General features: G+C 45.5%; 3 protein-coding genes across 4 annotated transcripts; all 3 read right to left on the bottom strand.

Moving 5' to 3' along the window:
• Positions 1 to 644: 644 nt before the first annotated feature.
• LOC125532351 (MKI67 FHA domain-interacting nucleolar phosphoprotein-like) lies at positions 645 to 4,331 on the bottom strand. 2 transcript variants are annotated; one of them, XM_048696439.1, is made up of 9 exons: positions 4,196 to 4,331; positions 3,290 to 3,408; positions 3,065 to 3,185; positions 2,913 to 2,968; positions 2,780 to 2,827; positions 2,596 to 2,693; positions 1,602 to 1,671; positions 1,420 to 1,530; positions 645 to 912 (listed from the first exon to the last, which is right to left on the bottom strand). In XM_048696439.1, exons 2-9 carry the CDS (start codon positions 3,377 to 3,379, stop codon positions 862 to 864), a joined length of 645 nt encoding a protein of 214 aa, XP_048552396.1. In that variant the 5' UTR covers positions 3,380 to 3,408; positions 4,196 to 4,331; the 3' UTR covers positions 645 to 861. The 2 variants fall into 2 exon arrangements, with proteins under 2 accessions (XP_048552396.1, XP_048552397.1); XM_048696440.1 differs by lacking the exon at positions 4,196 to 4,331 and adding an exon at positions 4,077 to 4,095.
• Positions 4,332 to 5,270: 939 nt separating this feature from the next.
• On the bottom strand, positions 5,271 to 6,664 carry LOC125532352 (FYVE and coiled-coil domain-containing protein 1-like). Its single transcript, XM_048696441.1, has 2 exons — positions 6,503 to 6,664; positions 5,271 to 6,078 (listed from the first exon to the last, which is right to left on the bottom strand). Exon 2 carries the CDS (start codon positions 6,047 to 6,049, stop codon positions 5,507 to 5,509), a length of 543 nt encoding a protein of 180 aa, XP_048552398.1. The 5' UTR covers positions 6,050 to 6,078; positions 6,503 to 6,664; the 3' UTR covers positions 5,271 to 5,506.
• A 1,225-nt stretch (positions 6,665 to 7,889) lies between these two features.
• Positions 7,890 to 10,767, bottom strand: LOC125532350. The gene is made up of 2 exons (XM_048696438.1): positions 10,509 to 10,767; positions 7,890 to 9,181 (listed from the first exon to the last, which is right to left on the bottom strand). The coding sequence occupies exon 2, from the start codon at positions 8,777 to 8,779 to the stop codon at positions 8,111 to 8,113; it is 669 nt and encodes a 222-aa protein (XP_048552395.1). The 5' UTR covers positions 8,780 to 9,181; positions 10,509 to 10,767; the 3' UTR covers positions 7,890 to 8,110.
• Positions 10,768 to 11,210: the final 443 nt, after the last annotated feature.

The following is an 11,210-nucleotide window of genomic DNA, read 5'->3' as shown; positions in this document are numbered from 1 at the left end:
TTTTATTTTGACCAAATCTTATATGCAGACTAAAAAGAAGCACACCGGTGTGTAAAGTGGAGTCCTGCTGCCACAGATCGTAGTACATCAACTTTTTTTGATTCAATTGCCAAGTAAATAAATAAATCAACTGGAAACAGGAATTGAAGGGCCCTTCAAATCCTATCTTTCTTTTTTTTAGGGATAAATAATACTCCCTCCGTTCCTCTTTCTAGGCATTTCAACAAGTGACTATATACGGAGCAAAATGAGTGAATCTACACTCTAAAATATGTCTACATACATCCATATGTAGTAGTCATTTGAAATGTCTAGAAAGACAAATATTTAGGAACGGAGGGAGTATTCAACAAGGATGTCATACTTTGGTATTATTGTTATAGGTGCATCTAATAATATTACTTTCGTAGTACATCAACTTTTTTTGATTCAATTGCCAAGTAAATAAATGAATCAACTGGAAACAGGAATTGAACGGCCCTTCAAATCCTATCTTTCTTTTTTTTAGGGATAAATAATATTCAACAAGGATGTCATGCTTTGGTATTTGTAATGTTATAATAAAAACTTGGACACAAATTAACGCTAATTATATGGTGGATCTGAATTGATAGCTGAAGGATGTAGATAGCTATCAGGGGGCAGGAAATAAAGCAAGTTCATTAATTTTCCGCCACAGATCTATGCTTCTTCACCAACATAAACCAGTCATCATTTAACTTACATAACATCGACCAAACACAGATACAAAACCCAAGTACGAAGTCGCCATCTCATCCCCAACTAAAATAGACCAGCCAGGTTAACTCAGCAGAGTCCCGTCGCTCCCACCGGATAAAGATCCATCTGCCTTCTCTATAGCTAATCCTCATCAAACTTGATCTTCTTAGCTGAAGGCTGAACGCTTCCGATCTGTATAACCAAGAAAAACATTAGCAACCAGGCAAATATTTTGTCATCACCTCACACAGCATACTATCAGAAAAAGAAACGTTGTCATTTAGCTAAAACGAGACAGGCAGAAAGCAAAAGCGAATATACTGATCAATCATGAACTGTTTATCCTTTACAACCAATCTCCACAGAGTACCGGCCGCATATGGCATGAAACAAAAAACAGACAATTGAAGCACAGCACAAAATATGATTAAGCAAAGCCTGGGATGAACATTGGTGCTATTGCATAAATTATTTGAATCCAGTGAGCGAATGTAGATAAGAATAAATAAGCACTACTATAATTATCAACAACCTACAAAGTAACACGTGACAAAATTGGCTCTAGAACACTACAATTGTGTGCCTTTGCTCCAGGTAAATAAAAAGGTTGAATTTTGCACGCAAATTGCTGAACTAATTCATATCTGGTTCAGTAAGATCAATTTATTAAATCAATGAACAGCATCAAGTGTTACTTACAAGGGCCGGACACTCGTAATCGATACCAGCAGCCTTGATTCTTTTGCGACGCTTCTCATCCCGCTTTACAATTTCTTCGAGCATCTTCTTGTGCTCTTCCACTGTTTTATCCTGGTAACACAACAGCTTATTAATCTACAGCGTAAAATTTCGTGTTCCGGTTGTAGTTAGCAACAGATTACCTTGCTAAGCCGCTTCCGTTCAATTGCTACCCGGTCAACTGGTATAAATCCCTTCCGCACACCTTTCCATCTAGAAGCGGTACAAGATGTGGAATCAAAACACGAGAAACAGTGACTATGTACAGCTATATGGTACAAAGTACAGGAAAACAAAACAGCAGTGATGTCAGAATTATGACAACCTCCGTGTCAATAAGTACACAAAAAGAACAAGGATTCAAGAACAAATAAAGGCACACAAATGAAATATAAGACAAGAACCTTGCAAGTTCTTACAAGAGATTACCACCAAGCTTCAGTGGTGCACTTATCAATGCAGTGGCATATATACCGATTCATATAACTCTCACAAACCCTTGACTCACAAACTATGTTTTTAAGGCGACGCCTTACCGCCTTAGGGAGAGGGGGCGCTTTGGCGCCTAGGCGGGCGCTTTGGACGCCTAGGCGCCCAAAGCGGTCGATTTTCCAAAGCGGAGGGGGAGCTCTTCGACGCCTAGGCGTCGCCTTAGGGACGCTTTAAAAACATAGCTCACAAATCCTCAATTATTGCATGTTTTTATCATCATAGTGAAGTGAATTCTTGGTTTATAATTTTGTTTTTGACATTCACATATCACTCGTTATACATATTTTCATATATATATTTCTAACATGGCTTACAGTTTGTGTAATGCAATCAGCACATATCACTCATTATAGCTTGCATCATTATTTTCTTTCTATGAACAGGCATAAAACAAGCTGTGCAATGCAGTGGACACAAATAGCCTGGTAATATTAACTGAGTGTTTGTAGCCTATAGGGAAAGTATATCACTGTAAACAGTATTCCATGACAGAAACACAGATTAGACAGCATTTTCCCAGGAATATATAATATTGACCTCAATTAGTGCTAATTGATGTGTTGTCCTAAATAGAAGATGAAGGCTATGCTTCCGTTATCAAAAAGTGAAAACAAACAGAATAACCAGCATAGTTGGAGTGATTACAATTTGGCATGAACTTTCTCCGGTGGGACAGGCGCAATTTGCAGAGTGTGCTCAAACAACAGGTAGTTATTCATCTCATCAGCTACAATCTTCGCCACCTGAATACCAAGAACATGCCTGGAATTTGTAAGCAGACAACAAACATACAGTGTGCCCTGATATATCCAAAAATGCATGTGCTTACCTCAGGGTTTTCAAACTCAATGAATCCATAATGCTTAGACTTCCCTGTCTAAACACATCACCAAACAACAAGTTAGATGCTTGCAGAAACACACACACAAATAACAAATACCTTGTAATCCAGTATAGGATACCTTGCGGTTCCGGGCAACCCTGACCCTCTTAACAGCCCCAAACTGCTGAAAGAAACCTGCAAAAAACAACCAAACCAACAGAGACGAATATTAAGACCAGAGCCCTCGCGTCCGTGTACTCCTCTAAGCTCTACCGAGGGAGACAGACAGACCTTGCATCTGGTCCTCGTAGAAACCATGGGGGATGTGGCCGATATAGAGGACGCTGGCTGTGCTCTCGGGCTCCTCAGGCTGCTTCTTCTCCCGGACCCTCTGTTCTTTCCCCTCCAGCGGCTGCACCAACCAATCACAACACAACATCAGGGACAAGAACAAAATGGATGTGTGGGTGTCTTTCTGTTGGGTTCGATTTGGTGTAAAGGCAAGCACACACGCACCAGGAAATCCTTGCCCTCGCCGGTCTTGGGACCAGCCGAGCGGCGTGAGAGCACACGCCTCTGGTTCCTCTTCTTGTCCCTCAACCCCATCTCGCTCAATCAAACCTCTATGCAGCTTCCTGTAATTGAAGAAGTCGAGTTATCAAATGTACAATAAAATAGCTGTAGGTAAGTATGAATTACTCAGTGTCAAAAACGCTCTTATATTATGGGACAGAGGGAGTATAAGATTACATGCCTACAGAAGGGTGTTCAATCTAGACGAATACGGAGTAACCATTACTGTGGTCCGTTTTTCACACATTCGTTTTAGCTACAGTATCCTGACAAAAGTTCTTCTCGGAGAGACAACTATGGCACATACCAACCAGATTAATTTACAACAGTATCATCGGTACATCAGTAAATGATGAATCTGGACAACATAGAAGCGCCGATAGTCAATCATTGCTGTCAGCCCATTCATATAGCTGGGTGTTTAATCTAGACGAGCAACCATTAATGTGATTTCCAACTCGAATGTTTAGCTACACTATTCTGACACAAAATTCTGCTGAACGAGACGACTGGCACATAGCCACATACCAACCAGACTAATTTACAACCATATATCATAAGTATTTAAGTAAATTGCGAATCTGGACCAACATACAAGTACCTTGTACAATCAAAAGAAAGGCATAGAATCAATCAATCAATCAAGCGAGCATGCTTATTGAGCAACGGGAACAAGAAAAGGAACGCTTTCTTAAGTAAACATTTGGCGATATATTCCATCATCGAGTACCAAGGAGTTGGATAGCACATCCCCTACGGCTTGGGTTGCATCCAGAAGAAGATTGTCGACCGTTTTCTGGGTTGTATCAATGGAGAAGGCACGCGGAAGAAGGGGCGGAGGGAGCTTACGGAGGAGGAGGCGAGGTTGGCGCGGCGGCAGAGAAGACGGCGGAGTTGCAGGGGAGAGGAAAAGAGGCGGAGCGTGGCCGACAACTAGAGGGAGGCGGCGGCGGTGGAAACCTAGAGGGTCCGGGCCAAGGGGGGCGTGCGGCTCGACTTAGGTCTTCAACTAATGGGCTGACGGCCACCAAGGGTCCGTTTCGTTCTTCTCGGCCCAGCCGGCCCATCTCCTCCTATCAAAAGCCATACACCTTCTCAAAAAAGAAAACAAAGCCATACACACACATGGCTGTAATTTGTCTACAAAAAATACACATGGCTGTAATTAATTGCTTACCAGGATGTTTTCAGAAAAGAAAAAAAAATCTTGGCAGGCTAAGGCTATTTTGATTCAAACGAATTATTTAGGGTTTTTTTTTTTGAGGATTTCAATCCTGATGAATGTTTTCAATGATGGTTGTTCTGTTCGCAAGATTGGAATCCTTAGTATTTTTTTCACAGGATTGCAAACCTCTTGGTAGAATTAATGTTACTCTATTTTGGAGTAATTTTCCTGTTTTTTCTTCTAATATCAAACACTCTTACATTCAAATTTACGTGGTTTTGTAATCCAATAGGATACAACAGGGCATGGCATTATTCCTGCGTTTTTTGTATGCCTGCATTTTAAGAATACTGCAAATCAGTCAAAGAGGGCCTAACATTGTAGCACATGTCTGGATTAGTTGGGTCACCATCCATCGATCTATAGTTCACACTACTGTGGAGTATTGGACAAGAAGTCTTCAATACGCAGTACTGTGGAGTATCGGTCAAGAAGTCCTCAGTACGGCGGAATCTGTCCTAGTACATGACTCTACAGTCTATAATGCACAGCTCCATCCAGTGCAATGATCAATACATGCATCGTGTTCCCTTCTGGGATTTCATCTAGCAACGGCAAGCTTGCCTACACAACAAAGTACTCTTGGGAACATAAACAAATGCATTAGTGAACGAAGGCAAAAACGCAAAAGGTTGTTCATTTCAGAGGCTCCTTTTTAGTAACTATATATATATAGACTCTCAAGAGAAGACCCGGCTAGCAGCAAGAGAACCAAAACCATATGTGCTCCATTACAATACCGACGATAACAGACGCAAAATATCCTATTACACCGATCGACGAAAAGCAAAGGGCGAAACAGGTTGCGCCATCGGATCATATTCTTCTCATCCGATAGCAGGAACAGGCTGCACGCAGGCAAAATAGTCAGCACACCTTCGGTAACTATGTACAGAAACACACTATGAAGACAAGGTTGTATATATCTTTCTTTTTCACATCTCCATGTAAAGGTTGAAACCAGCATCGGGGTCCCAGTCGCTGCATCTTCTGTGCTTGTTCAGCACCAGATGGCGGGATTCATCGGAGTCCTCGCCGATGCGAACATGAAGAGCGACCGCATCGGTTATCGAAGCGACTTCCTCGTCCAGCATTTCCTGCTCTTCTCTCTTCTTCTGCTTCTTCTTTTCCAGCTCTGAAATGATGGCAGCAGAGTTTGCGAGCAATTTCTCCAGCCGAGTCCACTTCTTGCCAGCCTGCTTTGGGCGGTCCGGTTCATCTTTCTTCTTCAAAGCGACTTCCTCGTCCGGCCTTTCCTGTTCCACTTTCTTATTATTCTGCTTCTTCTTTCCCAGCTGTGAGATGATGGCAGCGGAGTTTGCGAGCGCTTTCTCCAGCCGACGCCGCTTCTTCTCGGCCTGCTTCTGGCGGTCCAGCTCCTGTTTCTTCCTTCCCTTCTTCAAGACCTTCCCTGCCTGATTAATAGGCACCAGGAAATCCTTCCCCTCACCGGTCTCGGTCTTGTCCCTCAACCCCATGCCGCTCAATCAAACCTCAATGTAGCTCCCTGTCGTTGAAGATGACAGACAGGTTATCAAATGAACACAATGTAGCAACTGTAGGTGAGCATGAATCATAAGATTGTGTTCTTGAAGCTGGGTGTTCAGTCCAGACGAATAGCCATTAACGTGGCTTTCGCCGATTTGTTCAGCTACACTATTCAGACAAAAAAACTTGTAGGAGAGACAACTATGGCATCTAGCAGACCAATTTACAGCAATATCATTAGGTGTTTAAGTAAATGATGAATCTGGACAAGATAGAAGTGCCATCAACAGAAACGTGAGCATGCTTATCGAGCAACGGGAAAAAGAAAAATATCGATTTCTTCACTAGCAATTTGGCAATGTATCCTCGAATACCAAGGAGTTGGGTAGCTCATCTCCGGCGGGTTGCATCGGGAAGAAGACACGGGGAAGGAGGTGACTTACGGAGGAGGAGGCGAGGGCGGGGCGGCAGAGTTCCGGCGAAGTCGGCGCGGCGGAGCTCCGGCGGGGCGGCGGCGAGGACGGCGGAGTTGCAGGGCAGAGGAAGGAGGCGGCGGTGGTGGAAACCTAGAGGGTCCGGGCCTCGGTAGGTCTTGGACTAATGGGCTGACGGCTGAGTCCGTTTCGTTCTTTTCGGCACATCCAGCCCATCTCCTCCTTGTTCAGCCCGCAACGCTCCAGTACAACAAAGCCTTTCCCTTGTCTCAAAAAAAAAGGCTTGCCCTAAAAAAACTACAACAAAGCCATACACATTGTGTTCTAAAAAAAACATACACATGATTGTACTTGCTTGGCAGGCTGTTCTCAAAAAAGCAAAAAGTTGCTTGGCAGGCTTAGGCTAAGGCTCCTTGATTCAAACGAATTACATAGGATTTTTAGGGGATTTGAGTCTTTTCGGTGTTTTTCTATGCTGGTTGTTCCATTTGTAGGATTGGAATCCTTCATAATTTCCTCATAGGATCCATTTGTGTTCTATTTTGGAGAAACATTTTCATCCCCGCAAACCTCTTGGTCGAATTCATGCTACTCTTTTTTGGAGGGAATTCTTGGGGATTTTTGTTTGTGTTTTTCTTCTAATACCAAACACTCTAACAACCAAGTTAATGTAGTTTCGTAATCCTATGGTATACAAGAGGACATGACACTATAATTCTGCGTTTTTCCTATTCCTGCATTTTGAGATTCCTTTGAATCAAAGAGGGCCTGACCTCGTTCATGTACGGATATGTTGGCCGACCACTGATCTAATTTCTTTTGGGCTTTTTTGTTCTTTTTTTCCCTCGCGTACGCATTCTTTGGTCTTATATGACTTTGCAAGATGCCAACGAGTTTGTGTGTGTGTGTGTGTTGGTTGTGTGCGTTTTAACTATGTAGAGACCGAGTGTTTGGGTGTGTCCTCAATTGCTCGTAGTGTTTGTATCTTTACTTTCTTTTGAGAGGAGTGTTTTTATCTCTTCAATGCTTCATTTTGAGTCAATTAAGTTCACCTTTATTCGAAGCTCCATTTTAAGTCAATAAAGTTTACCTTTATCTGAAAAATGTACGGATCAATTGGGTCACATCAATCCATATATAATGCGCAGTGATTGGCCCATAAGTCTTCCCGGAATCTGTTCTGGTTCTTCCCTGTACATAACTCTGCAGTTTATAATACACAGCTCCATCCAGTGCAATGATCAATACATGCATGTTCCATTCTGGGATTTCATTTGGCACAACAAAATACTCTTGGGAACAATCCACTTATGGACGGAGGCAAAAACCCAAAAAGTTTTTCATTCCACAGGCACTATATATAGACTTTCGAGAGAAAACCCAGCTAGCAGCAAGAGAATCGAAATCATATTTGTTCCATTACAATACCAACAATAGCAGACGCAAAATATCCTATTACACCGACTGACGAAAACAAAAGGGCGGAACAAGTTGCGCCATCAGATTCTTCTGATAGCTGGAACAGCTGCACGCAGGCAAAATAGTCAGCACACCTTCGGTGACTATTATGTACAAAACCACTATGACAACGAGGTTGGTTGTATATATCTTCCTTTTTCATATCTCCCTGTAAAGGTTGAGCCTGTTGGTGCCGCCGAGCATCCTATTAACGACGGTCGCGGCGGCGACTCCCTGGCCTGGAGAGGATGAGTCTTCTCGGATCTGCAGCGATGAGACGGCCTGGGCAGCCATGTAGCCTGGGCAGGCGACTGTTGACTGGTGGAACGTTCCTTGGTAGTAGGACGCTTTCAGGTCCCTCACTTCTCCCCAGGTTGGCAGGGGATGAGCGTTCCCCCAGTCGATCCACCTCCCGCTGGAAGCATAAGCTTGATTGCCGCACATGAGTCCACCAGGGGAGTAGATATCAGCTGCGCCTTGCGTGTCCAGAGTGAAATCCAAACCAGCCGAGGGGTCCCAGTCGTTGCATCTTCTGTGCTTGTTCAGCACCAGATGGCGGGATTCATCGGAGTCCTCACCTATGAGAACATGAAGAGCAACTGCTTCGGCTATCGAAGCGCCTTCCTCGTCCAGCCTTTCCTGTTCCTCTTTCTTCTTCTGCTTCTTCTTCTCTAGCTCTGAAATGATGGCAGCAGAGTTTGCAAGCGCTTTCTCTAGCCTACGCCTCTTCTTCTCAGCCTGCTTCTGGCGGTCCAGCTCATCTTTCGCCTGTTTCTTCTTTCCCTTCTTCAAGACTTTCCCTGCCTGATTGCCCGCAGCCTTCTCCATGACCACTGTGACTGCTTGCTATTGACTACTACTATCTCAGCTAAACTCCGCTACCAGTTATAATTACGGAAAACCAAAATCTGCAAAGTTCATAGTTATTGGACTCCTGTCTAGATGCTTTCTTCCTACGGGCCGGCCGATTTACTCCCGGACCAACTAGTGCAGAAGCGGTTGGCGCAGAATGCTACACCCACTCGGGTCTGAAGGAGTATCTTATCTTGCGGAAGATGCAATCCCAGTAGGAGACAACAGGGGAGAGCAGGAGCGAGAAGTAGAAAGCGCTCGCTATGTCATCAGCTGTTAAGTTTGATCCAATCTTGTCTCTGCCCAGCTGCTGACCCATCTTAGTAGCCCCCAAACTGAAGTGAAACCGCAGCCAACCAGCTCATAAGGGATCTACTACTGCAACAACAGAAGAAGAAGCTTCAGGTAAGAAAGCCTAGTCAACTTTTGAAAAATGAACAGATATGGATGGTGAAGAAGAAGAATAGACCCTTTCGTGATTCAGGCAACGCGACAATAATGTTATGATACAGAATAAACCAAACAATAACACATCGTGTACGAAAAATGATCTCGTGACATATTTTCAGTATTCAAATTATAATGGCAATCAGTGAGCAAGGCAGAAAAATTCTGCCATCACGGCAAAAAATATCCCCATGAACCAATGCCCAATTGGCACGCCGAGTTGTAAGGATTTGAATTCTCTAGTTTGTTCTGCTCTTCGAAAGCAAAGGGACAGATACAAGATCTCATTTCTTAGGTGGAGCCTGGCAGAACCGGATGAGAGATGAATACAGATGACAGAGGCTTGGAGTGTCGGTATGGGCTTTGGTATCTTTTTGTATAAGAGAAAATGGTCCGATCTTTGTGACCATGGCAAGTAAACTGGCCGATCCATGGACCGATCTGAATAACCTGCACAGTTTAACTCAACTTGCCATGAATTCAGGTGTATCTAAACAGCAGTAGCAAAATTCCCTAAAAAGGTACCAAACGTTGTGCTACTAGTACTTTACATAATGGCCCAGGATCTAACATATCCACCCAATAAATTAGCGAAATATTAACTTGGACTAGAAGATGGGAGGACGAGTATCACAGAATTCACCGCATGGAGTTTAAAATGCCTGGTAGAAGCAGATGAGAGATAAATACAGAGGCTTGGAGTTTAAATTGTGCAGTCTTACTTGCCATGAATTTGGGCGTATCCGAACAGCAGAAGCAAAATTCCCTAAACAGGGGTACCCAACCGATGTACTGCTCCACATCATGGCGCAGGATCCAACATATCCACCCAGTGAATAATAGGCGAAATAATAACCACACTAGAACAAGAGAGCAGGAGCATCGCAGAATTCAGCGCATGCTGCTGCTGTGCGCTGCGAGCCCGCGGTTGACGAGACGAGATCTCGACTAATAACAAAACCTAGCCGGGTTGCCGGAGCGGTAGAGGAGCAGATCCCCTCGGCTCTCGTACGATCGGAAACAAACCCCGAATTCCTCCTAGGGTTATTACGACCGGTTGCACCCCCGATTCCACCGAATCGGGCCTTGATTCGCCGATTTGACGGAAGCTACGCGCGCGATTCCGGCGACCAACCGGCAATTTCCCCTCCCCACGGCCGTAACCGAACATCGGTCGAATTGGGCGAATTCGCGCGGGGAAGAGGAACATCCAGATCCGGGTTAGAGCCGAGGGAGGGGAGGGGGGAGCGGCGGTTACCTGGCAGGAAGGCGGGGGTGGTGATGGGGTACCGCTGGGTCTGGGAAGGGATCTGGCGCTGGGCGGGGGGACGAAGGATGGGAGCAGAGGAGAAGGGTCCTCTTTTTCGCTCTGGCGGAGTCGTCGCGGGTGGGGATGTGGATGGCTGGCCGCGCTGCTGGATCGGGGAATTCGAGGCGGATTCGATCTGCGGGGGAGCGAGTCAAGTGGAACTCAACACAACAGACGGACAAAGAGAGAGAGAGGGGTTGGGGAATTTCTCCTCCTCTTTCCTGCCTCCTTCCTTCCTTCCCTTTTCCTAGACAGGGCGGCACAGTGAAAGCGTGACGACGCGCATGCCACGCGTGCTCGCGCCGCCTCCGCTTATATAAGCCGAGCCCAGCGCGCCGGTGGCATGCACAGAGTCTCCATCGCCGACGCGCCCTATCTCCCCTTCCTCCCTCTTTCCTCGCTGTCCCAGTTCGTAGAAATGGCCGAACGATTCCTAGGCGGCGGCGAACGGCTTCGGCCGCCGCCACCTTCACGAAAACGAAGCTCAGCTCCTCTACGAGGCCGAGTACCCGGTCCCGCCGGACATGCGGGTGCCCGGGGCATGGAGAATCAGCGCCGGCGGGGTCCCGGTGCCACCACCGCCACCGGGACGGCACGTCATGCGGAGATCGCGCGTATTCACGCCTCTCTGCCGCGGGCGGCGAGGAGGGG

The sequence above is a fragment of the Triticum urartu genome, unplaced genomic scaffold (assembly GCF_003073215.2).
Source record: "Triticum urartu cultivar G1812 unplaced genomic scaffold, Tu2.1 TuUngrouped_contig_969, whole genome shotgun sequence".
Taxonomy (NCBI): Eukaryota; Viridiplantae; Streptophyta; class Magnoliopsida; order Poales; family Poaceae; genus Triticum; species Triticum urartu.
This window is presented reverse-complemented; position numbering and strand designations above follow the sequence as displayed.